Genomic DNA, 21,888 nt, shown 5'->3' on the forward strand with positions numbered 1-21,888 from the left:
ACAGTAAGGCCAAGCCCATATTACGAACAAGTTCCTTCTGTTCAGTGCAAAGCACCATTCAAAGGAACAAGTGATGTCTCAAATCCCATCATGCTTCTCTCCACTGTGAGATCGCAGGTAAGCGTGGCATTTTCTATGCCTGCCTGCATCACTAAGTTCTCCTGGCACCATCTCCAGGATCTAGTACAGATTTGCATAAGGACAAACGCCTCACGTTTCCTGTGAGAGGATGACTCAAGCACATTCCTTAAATTCATGGAGCACTGACAGTTTTCATGTTTTTGAAGCAAAAAGCAACAAGTGAATGATTTTATATATATTGCTAAGAGACCTAAGAGTTTTTAAGACTGTCAGTTCAATCTCAATTACAAAGGAAGAGTGGATGGCTTCTGGGAGAAAGTCCTTCCATTCAAAGAACTTCTTCTCTCCAGGAGGGATTTTCCTGTTCATTTGCAGCAGGATCAGTGAAGGCTGGCTCACAGTCCTTATAGTCATAGGGTTTCTCTCCGGTATGTTTTCGCACATGCTTATTAAGGCCTGAGTGCTCGGTAAAGGCTTTTCCACAGTACTGACACACATAGGGCTTCTCTCCAGTGTGGATACGCATGTGCACGCGCAGGTAGGAGGACCACAGGAACGACTTGCCACATATCATGCACTGGAAGGGCTTCTCACCAGTGTGTGTGCGCATGTGGACAGGCAGGTACGAGGAGCACGTAAACGTCTTCCCACACACCGTGCACTGGAAGGGTTTCTCCCCAGTGTGGATCTTCAAATGCACATTGAGATAGGAGGAGGAGGCGAAGGCCTTCCCGCAGTGGTCACACTCAAAGGGCTTCTCTCCCTTATGACTCCGGATGTGTGCGATGAGGCCGGAGGATGTGGTGAAGGCTTTGCCACACTCCTGGCATGCATAAGACTTCTCCCCCGTGTGATTCCGTAAGTGGATTGTAAGGCCAGAGCGAGCCGTGAAGGCTTTCCCACAGTAACTACATTTGTAGGGTTTGACTCCAGTGTGAATTCTAAAGTGGGTCTCCAGGGATGAGGCATTGCGGAAGGATTTGGTGCACACCTTACACTGAAAGGGCCTCTCATTGCTGTGGGTTTTGATGTGCACTGTGAGCTGGGCAAAGCTGGTGAAGCCCTTCCCACACTCCTTACATTCGTAGGGCCTCTCACCAGTGTGTGTCCTGATGTGCTTGGTAAGGCACGAGCGCTCAGGGAAGGTTTTCCCGCACTCCTTGCACTCATAGGGTTTCTCCCCCGTGTGAGTGCGCATGTGGATGCGCAGGTAGGATGAGCGCGTGAAGGTTTTCTCACACAGGGTGCACTCGAAGGGCTTCTCCCCAGTGTGGGTCCGCAAGTGGGCCACCAGAGACGATGAGTGAGCCAAGGCCTTCCCACACTGGTAACACTCGAAGGGCTTTTCACCGGTGTGGATCCGGATGTGCTCCACAAGGCCTGAGGATGTACCAAAGGCCTTGCCACACTCCTTGCACTCATAGGGCTTCTCACCATTGTGAATGAGGACATGCTTGGTGAGGCCTGAGCGTGCTGTGAAGTCCTTCCCACAGTAAGTGCACTTGTACGGCTTAATCCCGGTATGGATCCGAAAGTGGGTCTTAAGGCAGGAGGAATTGCGGAAGGTCCTCGCACACACCTTACAGCGGAAGGGCTTCTCACCCGTGTGAGTCTTAATGTGCTCTGTAAGCTGGGCAAAGCTGGTGAAGGCTTTGTCGCACTCAGGGCAAGGGTAGGGCCTCTCTCCCGTGTGCTTGCGCAAGTGGATGGTGAGCCACGAGCGCCCACTGAATGCCTTCCCACACACTTTACACTCGTACGGCTTTTCTCCGGTGTGAGTTCGAATGTGCCCCAGCAAGTAGGAGGAACGCGTGAAAGCCTTCCCGCACACGTGACACTCAAAGGGCTTTTCTCCCGTGTGCGTGCGCAAATGGGTAGTGAGGTACGAGGAGGATGCAAAGGCATTCCCACACTGCTCACACTGAAAGGGCTTCTCCCCCGTGTGGCTTCTCATGTGCTCAGTGAGGCGCGAGGGCTGAATGAAGGCTTTGCCACACTCTTTGCACTCGTAGGACTTCTCACGGGTGTGTTGCCGTAGGTGGACAATGAGGCCCGAGCGCTCTGTGAAGGCTTTCCCACACTCCTTACAATCATAGGGTTTCTCCATGGGGTGGCTTTGCATATGGATATTCAGGTATATGGGATGCATGAAAAACTTGTTGCATTTCTTACATTCATAGTATTTCTTTCCTGTGGGCGTTTGAACACACCCATCCCGGCTTGTGGGGCGAGTTAAAGCTTGCCCACATTCCTCTGATTTGTAGACATTTTCTCCTTCATGACTTTTCCTATGGGCCTCATGGCGTGACGGGTCACCAAAGGCCTCCCCATAGTCGCTGCACTCAAAGGATTTATCCTGAGCAAGCATGGCCCTGTTTACACCCTGGTTTGCCAGAGAACTTTTCTCTTCAGTAGATGTCTCTTCAAGTGGGGGAAAGGCTTTCCCACACCGATCACACTCTGAAGTGTGCTCTGTATTTGCACTACTTGTGTGTATGTGAAGGTCTGAGTGTTCACCCAAGACTTTTCCAGCTTGCTTTGAGTCACAGAGCTCCTGGCTTCCTACCTGCTTACAAAGGGATGAATGATAGTTAAAGGATTTTTCCAGACTCATACATAACTGGGTACCTGGGGTGATTCACACTAGGTTTGGGGTACCTTTCCATGGAAACTGGTCCTTGTATCAATGTTTATAATCCCAGCACGCGGGGTGCCAGTGGCATCTTCCTGTAAATCTACCTACTCAGGTGGCTGAGATCTGAGGATCATGATTTGAAGTCATATCAAGGCAGGAAAGTCCTTGAGACTCTTATCTCCAATTAAGCACCAAAAAGCTGGAAGTGGAGCTGAGGCTCAAGTGGTAGAATGCTAGCCTTGTGCAGCCCCCAAGCCGAGTTCCAGCCCCAGACTGGCACCAAAAATAAAAAAGTTCCACAGCAGCCTAGGCTACACAGCAACTAAGCAATTGCAAAGTCAGGCAGGGTTATAAAACAAGGAAGGGACAAAGGGGGAAAGAAAGGACTACTTTGTTCAAATTACCTCTCTTTCATGCTGATTTCTACTAAGGAATTCCCAATCTCCCATGAACTTGGAGATCCCTTGTGAATCTTACCAGTAGTATCCTATTTGATGCACTGGACCAAAAAATATCCCGCTCAACTGCTGTCCCTTTGGTTTTAAGATGCATTTCCCATTCTGCAATGAAATACAAAAATATGGCTAAGGGTTTAGACCACAAAACAGATTAATATAATGTTAGACTCACAGTTTGCCTCCATCTAAAACTGGCCCTCATGAGACTCTGGGGTCAAATACGTTTCAAGTTAACAAGTTTCTTGTGACAGTGAAGTGCTATGGTAGCAGAAACAAGAGAATCAGCTACACAGACAGAACCATAAACTCCACGTGGAAGAGAAGAGGCCACTGTTGAGATCACCGGGAAGGCAGCCTAGAGTGAGATGCAGAGGATGGGGAGTGGAAGAAATCCCACAATATTCAGTCCGAGGACTTTGGCCTTTAGACTTGAGGTGGGCTTTAAAAAGACTTCCACTACACTTTGAAACACACTAGCCTCACCAATGTCCAAGTCTTTCACAAATGCTTACCTTGGAGAATGCATCGCTCCACTACTGTCAACTCCACTTTGTCCTCCAACCAAGAGATCAGGCTGGGTTTGAACAGCTGACCTCCTACACACAGGAAAATTTAAATCAGTGGAAGAGACAGAGAGCTACCTTTCTAAGGAGGGATAAGAATGGTTCCTATGCAGCTCAAAATACAAATATTCATGCTTCAGTGTCATGAACAAATTGCTTTTCTCTGACTCAAGAAATCCATGCTCAAGGTTTAAACTCCTATTTACCCACTACTAATGGAGTAGAATATACCCATGGCCCTAGGTATTTAACACATACTGGGTTATTTTAAAAAACCAATACCCACCAGAACTCTTCTTCCAGTAAGTACTAAGTGAAGTCATCACTTTTTTTGTCTCACAAATGCTAGGCAAGCACTCAACTACTGAACCACATAACCAGCTCAAGTTTTCAATCTTAGAGGGAAAAATGACAACACCGATTCTGATCTTCAGAATGAATTAGATCCACATGGAAGAATTAGTAAAAAAAACATGGACAGAATTTCCAAGTGCATGTTTCCTACATAGCACAGGTGATGGTATTGGTCCTGAGAGCAGTTAGTTGATAACCACCATGAGAGATGACACTTTTAAGGAGTCTGTTGTTTCCACCTATACCCTGAGTGGAAATCACTAATGCTGGTACACTTCTGCTCTCTCTGGGGCTACAAGGGAAGGTGCAGCCCTACCCACTGTGGCCAGATTCCGGTAGTTCTCCAGCATCACATCTCTGTACAGGCTCCTCTGCGTCGGGTCCAGAGATGTCCACTCCTCTGGGGTAAAGTCCACAGCCACATCCTCAAAGGTCACTGAGCCCTGTGTCATTATATATATATATATATAAGCAAAGTAGCATCTCCAATAATTACTGAAGAAGGAAATGATACCAATGCCAATCAAGATGTCCTAGGACATCTCACTCTCCACTCACTGTGGTCTCCTCCTTTGGCATCTCTTACAGGTGAAATTAACCTTGGCCTAGTTTCCCCCTATAATGAGCACATTCCTGAGCACACTGCAAACTCTTCAGAAATGAAGACACATGAACACACCCTAGGGGTAAGGATACTTTTCATCTTGCTTGAATACTCAGAAAAACGAACATCTAATTGGGAATTTAAGACTCATATAACTCCTAAAATACTGGCATACTTTCCACTCCCTCATTAACATGTGGTGTCTGCCATTTTCTGGAAATTCAACCAGAGATTGGCCTTGGTATGGGTCTTTCCTGGTTCTAACCAGCTTGAGACAGACAATCACAAGGAATGTGTCCCCAGCTTATAGGTTTTAGTGTCATCTGAAAGAATAACATGTTTCACATTAACGTTGGACATTGCTACACTCTTCATTGATGGAATGAATATTCAGAGACTTTGTTCACTCCCTGGAATGTGAAACCTATTTCTCCAAAGCACCACTCCATGACCTTAACAGAATCCTTAATTTTGCCTGAATATATAAAATAGAAAATACACTTTGCTAAACTTACCCTTTGTGTACCCCTATAGTTATGGCCGGTAAAAAAATCTGGCTGAAGTGCTAAATCTTTGGTTTGTAGTTCTGTTTCCAACTCTGAAATTTAACCAAAAAAAACACAATATGAAATGATTTATGTCTAAAGATCAAAATGGAGGGCTACAGGGAGCTAGCTACCTTATGACTATAAAAGGGGCGCTGTTTGGGGAAAACAAGAAGAAGAGGGAAAGGAGCGGGACAAAGGAGAATGTAATGGGGGAAAATACATTATAGTTATGTATAAAAATAATATAATAAGCCGGATGCTGGTGGCTCACTATCCTAGCTACTTAGGAGGCCAAGATCTGATTTGAAGCCAGCGCAGGCAGAAAAGTCCTCATGAGACTCTTCTCTCCAATGAACCACTCAAATACCGGAAATGGGGCTATAGCTCAAAGTGGTAGAGCACTAGCCTTGAGCAAAAAAGCTCAGAGACAGTACCCAGGCCATGAGTTCAAGCCCCATGACTAACGAGAAAAAAAAAAAAAAAAGATAATGAAACTCACAAAGAACTGTTAAAGGGAGCAAAGGAAGAGGGCTAAGAAGTAACATAACCTGGGCATTGGTGGCTTATGCCTGTAATCCTAGCTATTCTGGAGGTTGTGATCTGAGGATCACAGTTTGAAGCCAGCCCAGGCAGAAAAGTCTGTGAGAATCTCATCAACAATAAACTATTTAGAAAATGTGGGAAGTGGAACTGTGGCTCAAGTGGTAGAGCACTAGCCTTAATCAAAAAGGAGCTTACAGATAGCACCAATCCCAGAGTTCTAGTATGGTGAATTTGCATGTAAATATCACATCAAACATTTCTTCAAATAATGTGAGCTAATAAAAAATTAGGTTTGCCCGGCACCAGTGGCTCATGCCTGTAATCCTAGCTATTCAGGTGGCTGAGATCTGAGGACCACAATTCAAGCAAAAAAAAAAAAAAAACAAAAATTAGGCTTGTGGCAATGTTTCCCATCTATAATTCTGGCTACTATGGAGGCAGATATCAGGAAAATCACAGTTCAAGGCAAGCTCAGACAAAAAGTTTGCAGATCCCATTTCAATTAATAAAAACTGGGCATGGCAGTGAGTGACTGTCATCCCAGATATATGGAAAAACAAGTAGATAAGAGAATTGAGGTCCAGGCTGGTCTGGGAATAAAGGGGAGATCTTATTTGAAAAATGATAAAAGCAAAAAGGTCTGATAAGTATGGTTCAAGTTGTAGAAGGATTGCCTGGCAAGCAGAAGCCATAAGGTCAAAGCACTGTAATATCAAATAAAAAAGGCCTATCTCAAGAAAGACACAAAGTGAGAACTCAGGAAGGAGTTACAGGTCTTCCAACAGCTCTCTTGCTATGTTTCCAATATGCTGAACCTGCCACTGAGCAGAACCATCCTTCATACTCCCTCACCTTGGGGGCCTCCACTCTGCACCATCAATTTCTCTCCCTTGAAGGACACAGTTCTGGGCTTGATGAGCATCTGGCATCCTGCACAGAAAAGAAGCGCTCATGGAAAAGACTTTCCTTTCCATGATTCAGCTCTGTATTTCTAAAGCAATGGGATTATTTCACAAGGACTGGAAAGACAAACAGCCTCCTTCTGTGATCCAAACCACTTGATGATCATGTTCACATTTCCACAGCTAACACGTTAATCAAATGGGAGATAAAATAAGCAAACCAAGCAGATCTGTGTCAGACAATAAAGTCAAGCAGTCACTCATCAACACTGCAGTGTATTCATCTCAGGTGGAAGGATTGCTAAGACACAGTGGAGAGGACTCTAGCTAGAGGAGCTGAGACTTGGAATGTCAAAGAAGTGACTTAGCCAATTGCTGGTGGCACATACCTGTAATCCTAACTACTCAGAGACAATTCTGAGACTCTTATCTTCAAATAAGCAGCACAAAGACAGAACTTGAGGAATGGCTCAAGTAGTAGAGAGCCAGCTATGAGCAAAAAGCTAAGCTAGAGCTCAAGGCCCTGAGTTAAAGCTTCAACACTGGCATAAGAAAAAATAAACAAGGGGGGTATAAGGGACAAGGTAACAAACAGTACAAGAAATGTATCCAATGCCTAACGTATGAAACTGTAACCTCTCTGTAAATCATTTTGATAATAAAGGTTTGGAAAAAAAAAAGAAAAAATAAACAAATAAAGAGATACAGGACATATAAGGTTAGGTGATGCAGTGCACCACATCTGAAGAACTACCACAGTTGGCCAGCAAGCATTAGGCCCTGCCCCACCAAAAACAAAAACAAAAACCCACCACCAGCATGACTAACCATCCTCAGTGCTCACATCAGAAATTTCAGAACATACCACACACACCTGCCCCCTGTCAGGCTATAGGGAATGCCAACCATCTTACCTATTGTGGCCAGGTTCTGGTGGTTCTTTGCTATTGCATCACTGCAGAGGTTCCTCTGAGCTGTGTCCTCTTGGGTGATGTCCACAGGCACGTCCACAGGCACATCCACAGAGTTCACGGAATCCTAAGCCATCACACACAAGCTGGCTCAAACCACACAATAACTCCCCTAATAAGGGAGGGAAGCAGGAGGAAGGGTATCCCCAATGCCTAAACATGTCAATTTCCATTGTCTAATCCAGGATTCCAGGGAATGACTCCTGTCTGGATCTGCACTTTCTCCCTCTTCATTTTTCATCTCAGTCCTGGGGCTTTAACAGTAAAGCTCAAACATGAACCCAGCTCCCCACAGACAGGGACCTCTTTCTCACTTTATTCCATTTTTCATTAAGTACCTGGACATATTGTATACATTTAATAAGTGGCAATGGAAGTGGAGATTGTGTCTCAAGTGGTAGAGCACTAGCCTTTAGAGAAAAAAAAAAAAAAACAACCTCAGAAGTAGCACCAAAGCCCTGAGTTCAAGACCAGCACAAAAGTAAATAAATAGTGAAAGCTTGGGGCCAGTAGTTCACACCTGTAATCCTAGCTTCTCAGGAGGCTGAGATCTGAGGATCACAATTCAAAGCCAGCCCAGGCAAGAAAGTCCATGAGACGCTTATCTCCAATTAACCACTAGAAAACTGGAAGTAGTGCTGTGGCTCAAAAGTGGTAGAGTGCTAGCCTGGAACAAAAAGAGCTCAGAGACAGCACCCAGGCCGAGTTCAGGCCCCATGACTGACAAAAAATTAAAATAAATGGTGAAAAATAGGTAAAACTGAGAAAGAATATTTCATCTTTATTACCACCTTTCAGGGCATTGAGCAAAACATCCACTTGGCACCATGAGCATCAGACTAATTAGTAATTACTAAAATGCTGTAATGATTGTCAAGATAGTTTTTTTGCCAATGAAAGGCAGCACTCCCTGGTGGAATCCAAGGGGAAACTGGGTCCTTGCCTAGGTTTCATTTCCTCCTACAGGCCTCAAGATCAGTCTACACCCGGTCCGGGTGCATGCATGGTCATCAGTTTACAGAAGGAAACACATTCTCCATACCTGATTTCTTGAGCTGTTTGCCACTGTGCTGTCAGCCTCTGTCTCTTCTTCATGACTACAAACTAGGTCCTCAGGAAGTAGACCCTCTGGAAAAGAAAGACACACAACCCTCAGCTGACCAGAAACCCAAATTCACATACATGAACCTAATTCCATCCTAGTTCGAAACAAATACCCAATCTAACTCTATACAATAGTAAAGCAGTTCTGAGTCAACATGCAGCCAGAAAAAGTGATGGTAAGCTGTGCTGTCCAGCAAGAAAAGAATGTCTTATTTTAAAGCTAAGGAAAACTAAGGCCTGTCTTGTTTTGTGTGTGACAGTCCTGGGGCTTAAACTAAGGGCCTGGGCTTTTCTGCTCAAGATTAACATTCTAGCACTTGACCCACAGATCTACTTCTGGGTTTTGGGTGGTTAACTGAGAGATTAAAGAAAAATACAGAAGAAAAGCAAAAAAGCAAGGCTTTCCTGCCTGGACTGGCTTTGAATCATAGTCCTCAGATCTCAGCTTACTGAGTAGCTAGGATTACAGGCATGAGGTACAGGCACCTGGCTAAAAATCTGACTCTCAATTTGCTTGTGGTGACAGAACACAGGAATGAGATTATGCAGTGTCTCTTCCCAAAGCAAGCACAACTGCAGGGCTAATGAACACAACAGCTCTCTCTGGCTCAGTTCAGCACCCCCACATGGACTAGCAGCACAGCTGCTCCAGCATAGACGTCCGAGCTCTAAGTCGTGGAGAGAAGTCTAGAAGCAGCAGCAACAGGACTCACCATGGGAGGAAATGGCACCATCCATCTTGTTAAGTCTTATGGGGAAACATGCATGACCGCACTATTCCGTGATTCCAAAGACACGTTACAGGTCTAAGTGGAGGGTGACAGTCCCTATTCCTCTTAAAGCAGGACTAATTAGGATTCCTGTGGACATCAATAATTAACACACAAAGATTATTCTGCAGTCAGACACCAGACACTGACTCCAGGCTGGTAATGCATGTGAAAGCCACAACATGACCATACACCCATAGCACAGGATGAACACCATCACCATTGCACTTCTGAGTTACACTCGGAGCTTTGACATATGTATTTATATGTACACAATACAGTTAATTATGTAGAATTATTACTGCTAGGAACACTTAAAATACTATTTATCAAAATGAATTACAGGAAATAGAAACGTGGGTCTTCGTTGGTGGTGGTAGTGGTGATGTTGTTTGCTTTACTTTGGGGTGTCTTTTGTCTTCTTAAGGGGGAAGGGGGACACAAAAAAGGAGAGAGTAGAGGAAAGATAAACAATGGTACTCAATAGACACTATGTGGAAAATGAACTATGCTTGTGGGCAGGGACAGGAAGGGGAAACTAGGTTTGTACTCTTTGCCTGACTTATGAAATGGTCATCCATTTGTACAACACCTTAATAATAACAACAAAACTGTATTTTTAGTTATTATTCTATTTAATTACCCTATCATCTTTTCACAAGAAATATCATACAACAATAAAAAACTGGGGCTGGGAACGTGGCTTAGCAATACAGTGCTTGCCTAGCATGCATGAAGCCCTGGGTTCGATTCCTCAGTACCACATAAACAAAAAAGGCCAGAAGTGGCATTATGGCTCAAGAGGTGGAGTGCTAGCCTTGAGCAAAAGCAGCTTAGTGACAGTGCCCAGCCCCAGGATTGGCGTGCACACATGCACGCACGCGTACACACACATATTGGTAAACACAAAACAAAATACACCAAAAACATATACATAAAGAACAAACTATAAGAAATAAAAGCATGGGCTGGGAATATGGCCTAGTGGCAAGAGTGCTTGCCTCCTACACATGAAGCTCTCAGTTCGATTCCCCAGCACCACATATATGGAAAATGGCCAGAAGGGGCGCTGTGGCTCAGGTGGCAGAGTGCTAGCCTTGAGCGGGAAGAAGCCAGGGATGGTGCTCAGGCCCTGAGTCCAAGGCCCAGGACTGGCCAAAAAAAAAAGAAAAAAGAAAAGAAATAAAAGCACATCCCTAATACCTCAAGGACCAGGTATGATGGCTCATACTCGTAATCCCAGTTGAGTAAGCAGCTCCTGAGACTGGAAAGATACAGTTTCAATAGCAATACCTATTTCAACAAGAAAGACATGCCTGGTAGCAAAAGCCTATAATCCCAAATACTGGGAGGCATAGGTAAGAGGATCACAGTCCGAGACCAGCTGAAAACCACAATTTAAGACCTTATCCAAAAATCAACAAAAGCAAAAGAGTCTGGGGGAAGGGGCTCAGTGGCGGAGCACCCGAACAAAAGTGCAAAGCTTTAAGTTCAAACCTTAGCACCACACACATACACATACACACACGTATATACACACACACTTTCTCTCTCACACACAAATGTCATGAAGTATATAATCGGTAACATGTGGTACCTGTGGTGCTAGAGGAAGATGGGTATGGTGAGGATGTTGGCTTCAAAGAACAGTGTCCCTATGGCAGCCCAGAGGAGAACTGTGTCCCTTTTGTGGTGGAGGCACGCTGCAGCCCAGGGGCTGTCAAAACAGGCAATAAACAGACTATGTCAGCCAATGCATAGGAGCAAACTATCCCCCAGCTGTTGACTGCACAGATGCAGCAACTGCAGTGACATTGAATTCTGGACTTGGAGACCTCATAAGTGGAAATCACTGCAATAAGATTGCAGGAATTTATGTTAAGTACCATTTCTTATGCATTTATTTTCTGTAATGACAGATGAACAGATGGATAAACAGTGGAGATAGTCATTCATTTCTTAGTTTGGGGTTTTTTGTTTTCTTTTCTTTGTGCCAGTCCTGGGACTAGGCGCTGTACCTGAGCTTTTGTGCTCAAAGCTAGCACTCTACCACAGAGCCACAGCTCCACTACCAGTTTTTGAGTGGTTAATTGAAGATAAGAGTCTCAGGAGGACTTTCTTCCCAGGCTGGCTTCAAACCTTGGTCCTCAGAACTCAGCCTCCTGAATAGCTCAGATTACAGGTGTGAGCCACCAACACCCATCTTGGCTTCTGTTTTGTTTTTAACACTTAATCCTTTAAAATCCTGTTTTAATTTACACTGGACCATATTAGCTGCTTTAATCAAGCCCCCAGGAGATCCAAAAACAAAGTCAAATATAATTCACAAGAATTCATCTTAACTTATTCTTATTATAACTGAGCAGCTATGGGGATTATTTGGGAGCAGCAAGCATTGTCACTATAAGAAACAATTCAACGTCGATGCTGGTGACTCACTCCTAGTTACTTAGGAGACTGAGATCTGAGGATTGTGATTCAAAGCCAGTCCAGGCAGGTAAGAAGTCCCTGAGACTCTTATCTCCAGAAAACTGGAAATGGTTCTGTGGCTCAAGTGGTAGAGCAATAGCCTTGAGCTCTGGGACAGCACCCAGGCCCAGAGTTCAAGCCCCACTACCAACAAAAAAAAAAAATTTTTTTTTTTTTTTTAATGCAGGGCCCTGGTGGCTCAAGCCTATAACACTAGCTATTCAGGAGGCTGAGACCTGATGATTTGAATTCAAAGGCAACCAGAAGGGAAGTCCATGAGATTCTTATTTCCAATTAACCACCAAAGGCCCAAAGTGGAACTGTGGCTCAAGCAATATAAGACCAGTGCACATACGCACAAGGAACAAAAGGAGACAATCCTACAATTAAAGTGAACCACACATTTCCCATGTTATTATATTAACTACATTTTTAGAACTACAGGGGAAACAATGTTTAAGTTTAGTGGCACTCGAAGTATAACTATATTTTCAATCCCAATACTGAAGTTCACAACCTTTTGTTCTCGATGCCTTTTATAAATGCTCAAGGGGACTAGATGCCCATTTAACACAGTGCCCTTTTATCTTAAAATCAACTTCCTACATAAACCTGAATTTCCAATGAGCTCACACTACACAACTTTTTATTTTTCCTACATATAACTTGCCACATATTAACTTTGTATTATCTACATTAAAATACTCTAATATGGATAACCTAGTTAATATACTTCTACTTCCTCTGTTGGGATCTAGAGGGTTGGTATTCAATTACTAACTGATTTAGGGCAACCATTATCTTTACTCCACCTGACATCTGCCCAGCAAGCAGCTTGCACTTCCTTCGGTATTACCCTTGGGCTCTAAACCACCTAAGATGGGCAGTGTTCCTCTTCTCCCTCCCCTGCTCTCTCTTGCCTTTCCACAGGATCTGGCTAGACAACCAAGGCTAGCCTTAAATTCAAAATCCTCCTGCCTAGATGTGCACCACCATGCCAGCTTTTCTTTTCGATTTAGGTTTTTTGGCACCTTCATGTCCAGGTGTTTTGTTTCTGTCTTAGGTAAGAGGATAAAGGAGTGTGCAGTGCAGGTGCCAGGTGCCTCTTGTCACCCTTTCCCTTGGAAGGTTCTTCCCACAAGATGTTTTATTCCTTCCTTCCTTCAGTTCTTAGTCTCATACCCAAAGCTTTTACAACAGACTAACAGCTGAAGTTCCCTCTATGTGGTTGATTTCTTCTATCTAGATGCTCAGCTCACTAGTTCCCCCTAAGCAGCTAAACCAGCTGCCCTACCTGGGTTTTTAGTAACCTCACAGGACAGGACTCCTCACCTAGGAAAGCAACAGGGACCTTACCGTGTCCCTTTAAATCTACGCTTCCCCCCCCCCCCCCCAATTCCCTTTCCTTCTTCCCTTTCTTTACACTTAACAGGTGGCACTAGCTGGTCCACCCTGGATAGGATATGTCATCACCCAGGAGCCACAAGGCTGAGGAGACAATGAGCAAGGACAGGATATAGCAGGGAAGCATGCACTGTCAGAGGCAGAGTGTCTTGGCTGGAACACACACCCGCTCTGCACATGGCAGAGCTCTGCAGGTGCTGCCATCTGTGTCCTCACAAAAGCCTCACCCACAGCCACAGACAGCATCACACAGCTGATTCTCATTAAGGAGCCCTTGGCACTGCACAAGGGCGTTGGTGAAGCACTGTCCAGTCACAATCCTCCCCCGGCAGAAGCAGCTGACTGATCTAGACAAAAGCAGGCCAGCTCAGGCACAAGGCCAGGTAGAGATGACTCTGAGAGGACAGGATTCTGTAACAGGACAAGGTCTATACCTCAAACAGGACAGCCTCCCAAGGTTCTGGCCTACACAGCCTGATTTCTGTAAGTCTGAGAATGATGGGTGAAGGTGAAACTGGCTATGTACCAACAGAAATGTTTCCACTTCCAGCCACTCAGAGCTGCAGGTTCACAGATCTTAGACTCTAATGGGGAAAGACTCCCCTCCCCCACCCACTTCTTGCCATTCAATTAGTAGTTTCAACACATTAGAGGATGAGACTGCCATTTGGCAATTTGGAGCTTTGTATAGCAATAAACCAAGAAAAGGGGGAAGGGGATAACCAACCAGCTGTAATGCTTTTTATCATAGTTAAAAGAAACCACAGTACTACTATACAACTTCCAAGCCCTTCTAAGCTGCAGCGTTCAGACAAGGGAGAAAACATAGCTGAAGAAAGACAGGATAACACAGGGCCAGACCTTGGAGGAATGAAGGTCTCTCAACCAAGTACAGGCACAGAGCAGCTCAGGTTCTAACTAACAACCAGGGAAATATGGAAATGAGCACTGAAGAAATGAACCATGGATAAGCACTGTTGACTCACACTTTTAATACAAGCTACTGAGGAAGATGAGATCTGAGGATCAAAGTTTGAAGCCATTGCAGGCAAAAAAGCCCGTGAGACTCTTATCTCCAACTAAGCAGCAAAAAGCCAGAAGCAGAGCTGTGGCTCAAGTGGTAGAGCACTAGTCGAGCCTAAAAGCTAAGGGACAGCATCCAGACCCTGAGTTCAAGTCCCAGGACAGGCACACATACACAAACACAGGGAGAAAGTAAAACAAACTAATAGGGACATCAACACCAGTAGAAGGGGTGGGCTAAGAGAGAGGGTAGATGATGAATATGATTAAGTCGCTTATTTGTATATGTGGAAACAGAACAATGAGACCTGCTGGAATTGTTTTAAGAAGATAGGGTAAGGAAGAGTGAGGGGGTGAATTTGATCAGGATATATTTTATGTACATACAGTATATCACAATGAAACCTTCTGTGTACAATTAATACACGCTAATAAAGAAAACATGGATATTGCCAAGTCACCTGGCTCCTTCGGAGCTAACTGTATTCCAAGATGCAAGTTTTCTCATCTGCCTAAGGAGTGATAATTTGGGGGCCAGTCCTAGGACTTGAATTCAGGACCTGGGCACTGTCCCTGAGCTTTTTGCTCAAGGCTAGCCCTCTAACACATGAGCCACAGCTCTACTTCCAGTTTTTTGGTGGTTACCTAGATATAAAAGTTTAATAGACTTTGCTGCCTGGGATGGCTCTGAACCATGATCCTCAGATCTCAGTCTACTAAGCAACTAGGATTACAAGTGAGAACTACAGGCACCCAGCCCTATGGAGTTGATCTGAACTTCCTAGATATGTAAGCTTATTTTTCAATGCTCAACCACTGATTCAAAGTCCTCAAATTAATCTCCTACATAAAATGAAGACCCTCATGCTATTTCATTTTGTTGCTTTTTGTTTTGCTTTGCTTTTTTGGCCAGTCCTGGGGCTTGAACTCAGGGCCTGCGCACTGTCCCTGGCTTCCTTTTGCTCAAGGCTAGCACTCTACCACTTGAGCCACAGCACCACTTCTGGCTTTTTCTATGTATGTGGTGCTGAGGAATCAAACCCAGGGCTTCAAGTATACAAGGGAAGCACTCTACCACTAGGCCATATTCCCAGCTCCGCTATTTAGTGTTGATTCATCTAATTTAGCATATATCTATGAGTTTTCCTGTAATATGCTGAATAACATTCATTTCAGTTGTTTTTTGAAATATAGAAAATAACAGCGTCAAACCTGAGAGCAAGCCTTGACGGATTCATCCCCTTGTCTACCTAAAAATATAAGTCCGTTCAGAGAACTTGCTCCCTTCCTCCTTCTGCTTCCCTTGCAGCATGGCTAACTTCTACAACTCCTATTTGAGGCCCTGACTTAATCATCACTCTCTCCTTAGCTTCACCTATGTCCACATGAAGAACACAAAACCATCCTCTACGTTGAGAAGTTCATCCATTTGTAATAATGCATGTATTTCCCAGGATAGATGCCAATCTCCTCCACCCATTTATAAACTTCCTAAGAACGACTCTAGATTGAATTTGTTCATCATGCCTTCACCATTCTGGTACCAATAAGTTTATAAGTTAAGTACAAGAAATGGAGGGAACATTTAAATACACCAGAACACAAGAAGAAATTTTAGAATGCTTTTCTGAAAGAAAAAAAATTCAAGACTGATATAGTGACTCATACCTGTAACTACTTGGTAGGCTGAGATACAAGGGACTACCGTTCAAGGCTGCCCAGAAAAAAGTTCCTGAGACCCCCTTCATGGTGTCACACACCTGCATCCTAACTTTGTGAGAAGCATAAACAGGTGGACCATGGTCCAGGGAAGCAAGATTTTATCTTAAAATTAATCAGTACAAAAAAGGGCTGGAGGAGGGAGAAGGAAATGGGGAAGGAGGAAGTGGAAAAATGAGGCAGGTGGTAACAAGTTGGATAAGAAATGTACTCACTCCCTTATGTATGAAACTGTAAAACCCCTCTGTACATCACTTTAACAATAAAGAAATGAAAAAAGTGGGGGGGGGGGGGACTGGAGTTATGGCAAGGCAGAATGATCACGTAGCAAGTATAAGGTCCTGAGTTCAAAACTTAGTATAAGGGGCTGGGAATGTGGCCTAGTGGTAGAGTGCTTGCCTAGCATGCATGAAGCCCGGGGTTAGATTCCTCAGCACCACATATACAGAAAAAGCCAGAAGTGGTGCTGTGGCTCAAGTGGTAGATAGAGTGCTAGCCTTGAGCAAAAGGAAGCCAGGGACAGTGGTCAGGCCCTGAGTTCAAGCCCCATGACTGGCAAAAAAAAAAAAAAAAAAAAAAAAATCTTAGTATAACTCCCCCCAAAAATTATTGGGCAGAGCACTTACCTACAAAGCTCATGGCCAAGTTAAAACCACAGCACCACTCCCCTCCACCCCCCCCCAAAAAAAGACTATGAAAAAAGCCATCAGATCAAAAGCTTCTAACAAAGAATTCCAAAGAGAATTCTGGAGGAAAGAAAACATTAACTGTTGCAAAAATAAGTTGCAAGATGCATTTATTTTTTCATCTATCACCAATATTGGGACTTACGCTCAGGGGCTGAGAATTGTCCCTTAGATTTTTTGCTCAAGGCTAGTGCATGACTACTTGAGAGACAGCTCCACTCCAGCTTTTGGGCAGCTACTTGGAAATAAGAGACTCTCAGACTTTCCAGCCCAGACTGGCTTCATGCCAAAATCCTCAGATCTCGGCAGCTAGGATCACAAGCTTGAGCCACCAGCACCCAGCTCACAGATGCCATTTTCTATTATAGTACCTATCAAATAGTTTATCACAGACTGAGGGTATAGCCCTATATTTGAAGACCAGGACTCACTCCCTAGCACAGAGAGAAAAAAGTTCTTCCAAATGGATAGAACTGGAGACCATCATGCTAAACAAAAGAAGCTAGGCTCACAAACACAAATTCTTTTCCCTCATATGTGGAATCTAGTTTAAAAAAAAAAATGAGGGCTGGGAATATGGCCTAGTGGCAAGAGTGCTTGCCTCCTACACATGAAGCTCTCAGTTCGATTCCCCAGCACCACATATATGGAAAATGGCCAGAAGGGGCGCTGTGGCTCAGGTGGCAGAGTGCTAGCCTTGAGCGGGGAGAAGCCAGGGACAGTGCTCAGGCCCTGAATCCAAGGCCCAGGACTGGCAAAAAAAAAAAAAAAAAAAAAATGAAGCCAGGCTCTGGCGGCTCATGCCTGTAATCCTAGCTACTCAGAAGGCTGAGATCTGAGGATAATGGTTCAAAGTCAGCCCAGAGAGGAAAGACCCTGAGACTTTTTATCTCTAATTAACCACCAGAAAACCAGAAGTGGTGGCAGAGTGCTAGCCTTGAGCTGAAGCATCCAGGCCCAGAGTTCAAGCCCCATTACCAACCAAAAAAAAAAAAAAAATGATGACTGTTTGGGCAGAGGAAAGATGACATGAAAGGGCAATGGGGGTGAATATGGCTGAAGCCTATCACAAGCCTACTAAAACCTACTATCTCATACAACGATGATACACTGGTATTTTAGGTTTTCAGCCAGGCACTAAACTGTCTTCACGCTTGTAATCCTAACTACTCAGGAGGCTGAGATCTGAGGATCACAGTTCAAAGCCAGCCTGGGAAGACATAAATCAGTGAATCTTAATCTCCATTCAATGAACTAGCAAAAACCCAGAAGTAAAGCTGTGGCTCAAGTAGCAGAGCACCAGCCTTGAGCAGAAAAAGCTAAGGGGCAGTAATCAGGCCTTGAATTCAAGCCCCAATTCCAAAAAAAAAAATAACAAAGTTTGTTTTTAAGCATTTCTTTTCTTGAAGAAAGTAAATTATGTGAACAAACATGATAGCACTTCAATGAAACAAGGTGTCACCCTTGATTTTGAAGCTGTATGGGGAAGTACACTGTTCTGTTTTTGTTTTATTTTGAGCTGGTCCTGAGACTTGAACTCAGGATCTGGGCGCTGTCCCTGAGCTGTTTTGCTCAAGACTAGCATTCCAACACTTGAGCCACAGCTCCACTTTCAGCTTTTTGTTAGTTTGTAATATTTAAGGGTCTCCTTTGTGGGTTGGCGTCAATCGGGATCCTCAAATCTCAGCCTCCTAAGTAAGATTACAAGAAAGAGCCACCAGCACCAAGCTTTTTCATTTCTTTCTTTTTTTTTTTTTTTGCCAGTCCTGGGGCTTGAACTCAGAGCCTGAACACTGTCCCTGGCTTCTTTTTACTCAACACTAGCACTGTACCTCTTGAGCCACAGTGCCACTTCCGGCTTTTTCTGTATAGGAGGTGCTGAGGAATCAAACCTAGGGCTTCATGCATGCTAAGCAAGCATTCTACTGCTAAGCCACATTCCTAGCCCCCTCTTTTCATTTCTTAATGAGTGACCTATACAAGCTCCCAGTTCCATATGTACATAAAGATGATCAGCACTTGTATAATAACTATTAAATTTTTTAAAAATTAAAGAAAGTGTACCCACTCTAGAAAATGTTTTAGGGAATCTACCTACATGTAAATGTGTCAAAAGTAAACATAGGACACGAAAAGGCAAATTCAAAGATAACACGTACATTACTAATAAGCAGAAAAACCAAATAAACCTTCTGGAACTAAGTCCTTCCCCCTCTCCACGTCCTGTTCACCTGGCAGGGGCTGGGGGAAGGCACCCGGATGGCGAGGTCGGTGGATGGTCGTCAGAGCACCACGCTCACAGCAGATCTTTTCCTATTGGACAAAAAGAAAAGAAAACTAATTGCTATAGAGAGGCTTCTGACACAGTAACTGCATGCAGGAAAGGACCCCGAGGACACGCCTTGAAGTAGTACATCTACAGAGCACCGCCTGGAGGCACCTTCCGAGAGCAATGGCCCTAACCCGGCGCCGGTGGCTCCCGTCTTGAAATCCCAACTATTTAAGAGGCTGACATGTTAAGATCGCAGTTCGAAGCCAACCTGGGTAAGAAAGTCCGTGAAAGTCTTTTTATCTCCAATGAACCACCAAAAAGCCGGGAGTGGAGCTATGGCTCAAGCTGGTAAAGCGCTAGCCTTGAGTGAAAAACGCTCAGATGCAGCTCCCAGGCCCAGTTCAAGCCCCAGGACCAGCACACACACACACACAAAAAAAGCAACGGCCCGAACGGCGCGGCCCGGCCCCGGAAGCACGGAACGGACTCGGGCCCTCTCCAGCCTACTCAGCGGCTTATAACTTCTCCACCCGCTGCCCACCTCCACCTCCACGCAGTCCCCTCACCCAAACTCACCAAAGCCTCGCCTTAGCCAAACCGCCCCAACTCCAGAAAAAAAGGAACTGGGCCGCGCGAAGCCCAACCGGAAGAGACGGGGAGTCGTCCGTGATGTCACTTCCGTCCCCCGGCTCCAGACCGGAAGTGCTCCCGTTGGGGGCGGGATCGCAGCGGCATTGGATGCTGTCAGGAGTTTCTAGTTTTCTGTCAAATGGAGGTCGACTGGCCGCAGAGTTGGAGTAAGAAATAGTTCCAGAGGCCCAGGTTCGGGTTACTGCAAAGCTTCTGAGCGAGGGGGGCTTTCTGAACCCAGGGCAGAGTTGGAGTTGGAGGTAGGACCAGACCCTAGCGCGCATCTTTTTATTTTTCTTGGGGGTTTTTTTGTTTTTTTTTAATACCGATCCTGGGGCTTGAACTCAGGATCTGGGTGTTCCCTGGGCTTTTTTTGTTTGTTTGCGTTTTGCTCAAAGCTGGTGGGTCTGCCAGCTCCACTTTTGGCTTTTTTTTTTTTTTTTTTTGTCGGCCCCGGGGCTTGAACTCTGGGCCTGGGCGCTCTTCCTCAAGGCTACCGCTCTTCCATTGGAGCCACAGCACCACTTCCGGTTTTCTGGTGGGTAACTGGAGATCAGAGTCTCACGGACTTTGTTTGCTCCCCGGGCTGGCTTTGAACCGCAATCCTCAGATCCCAGTCTCCTAAGTGGCTAGGATAACAGGCGAGGCGTGAGTCACCGGCGCCCGGCTGTTACTTCTGGCTTTTTTTGGTGGTTCAGTGTACATAAGTCTCACGGACTTTCTTGCCCTGTCTGACTTCGAACCTCGATCCTCAGATCTCAGCCTCCTGTGTAACTAGGATTCACAGGTGTGAGCCACAAGCCCCAGGCTGCACTGTATTACTTTTAAAACATGTAGAATCTTTCACTCTTGTGTGAATGATTTTGGTTTGTTGTGTAGGCAGTGGGTCCAATTCTTTTTATACCTCCAGAAAGATGGTCAGTGAAATCTTTCACTTACTAATTTGATATTTCATGAGTATGCAGTAAGTTCCTACATATACTGTTACTCTCCACTAATCGTATCCTAAATGATCTAACCGAATTTCTGTTCCAACTCTAATGTTTGTTTACCTTTGAGGATTCTTTATCTTTGTGGACTATAAACTAAGAAGTTTCTCCTCTGCTGGCCTAGCAGGGACCAGTTGGATCTATGCCAGTATGCCACATGGCAACCAGAAAGAACCATAAAAGTAGTGACAAAGACTCTTGTCATCTGCTGAAATTTTGGTAGAGAGTACATTTAATCTGTAGACCAACTTGCTATTATATTATTAAGTATTCCAATCCATGAACATGGACTTCCTTTACTTAGCTGATAGGTTTTTTTTTTTTTTGGCCTGTCCTGGGCCTTGGACTCAGGGCCTGAGCACTGTCCCTGTCTTCTTCCCGCTCAAGGCTAGCATTCTGCCACTTGAGCCACAGCGCCGCTTCTGGCCGTTTTCTGTATATGTGGTGCTGGGGAATCGAACCTAGGGCCTCGTGTATCCGAGGCAGGCACTCTTGCCACTAGACTATATCCCCAGCCCTGATAGGTTTTTTTTAATTTTAATTTTAGCTGTGAGGATCGCAGTTCAAAACCAGCTTGGGCAAGAAACTCTGTGAGACTTTTATCTCCAATTAACCACCAGAAAACTGGAAGTGGAGCTATGGCTCAAGTGGTAGAGCGTTAGCCTTGAGCACAAATGCTTAGGGACAACACTCAGGCCCTGAATTCAACTCCCAGGACCGGCGTGCGTGCCGCACACCCCCACACACACACACACAATCTATACCTCATGATGCATAAAATAAACTCCAAATGCATCAAGGAATCTAAATGTGAAAAAATGAAACACCTATGTATGGAAAAGTGATTTCTTATCTGCTTAATAAAGATATGACCAGCAGATGGCAGTAGCACACAAGCTTTATTTGGGCAGAGCTTTGACCCATGAGCTGGTGGGGTTCGTCCTGCACAACTGGGATCTGTCAGTCCACAGGACTTGACTTCAAGGTCAGGACTCAAGGACCAGGACTCAGCAGAGAGGATTCAGGAAAGGGCTTTTGTAATGATGCTCAACAATTTCTTAGGGAGTTTCCAGGTCAGAAAGACTGGAAAGGCATCAGACACTTGGAGTGCAGGAATTATTTTAGTGGTATTAGGCTACATAGAAGGATCTACAAAGCAAGCA

General features: G+C 44.8%; 1 protein-coding gene across 1 annotated transcript; it reads right to left on the bottom strand.

Annotated features, from left to right (window-relative positions):
- Positions 1 to 267: 267 nt before the first annotated feature.
- LOC125348709 (zinc finger protein 26-like) lies at positions 268 to 19,749 on the bottom strand. The gene is made up of 12 exons (XM_048342166.1): positions 19,683 to 19,749; positions 18,994 to 19,147; positions 11,131 to 11,250; positions 9,477 to 9,569; positions 8,702 to 8,787; positions 7,603 to 7,726; positions 6,639 to 6,716; positions 5,211 to 5,293; positions 4,408 to 4,534; positions 3,687 to 3,770; positions 3,194 to 3,276; positions 268 to 2,650 (listed from the first exon to the last, which is right to left on the bottom strand). Exons 4-12 carry the CDS (start codon positions 9,499 to 9,501, stop codon positions 410 to 412), a joined length of 2,931 nt encoding a protein of 976 aa, XP_048198123.1. The 5' UTR covers positions 9,502 to 9,569; positions 11,131 to 11,250; positions 18,994 to 19,147; positions 19,683 to 19,749; the 3' UTR covers positions 268 to 409.
- Between the last annotated feature and the right edge of the window lie 2,139 nt (positions 19,750 to 21,888).

Source organism: Perognathus longimembris, chromosome 3, assembly GCF_023159225.1.
Source record: "Perognathus longimembris pacificus isolate PPM17 chromosome 3, ASM2315922v1, whole genome shotgun sequence".
In the NCBI taxonomy this organism is placed as follows: domain Eukaryota; kingdom Metazoa; phylum Chordata; class Mammalia; order Rodentia; family Heteromyidae; genus Perognathus; species Perognathus longimembris.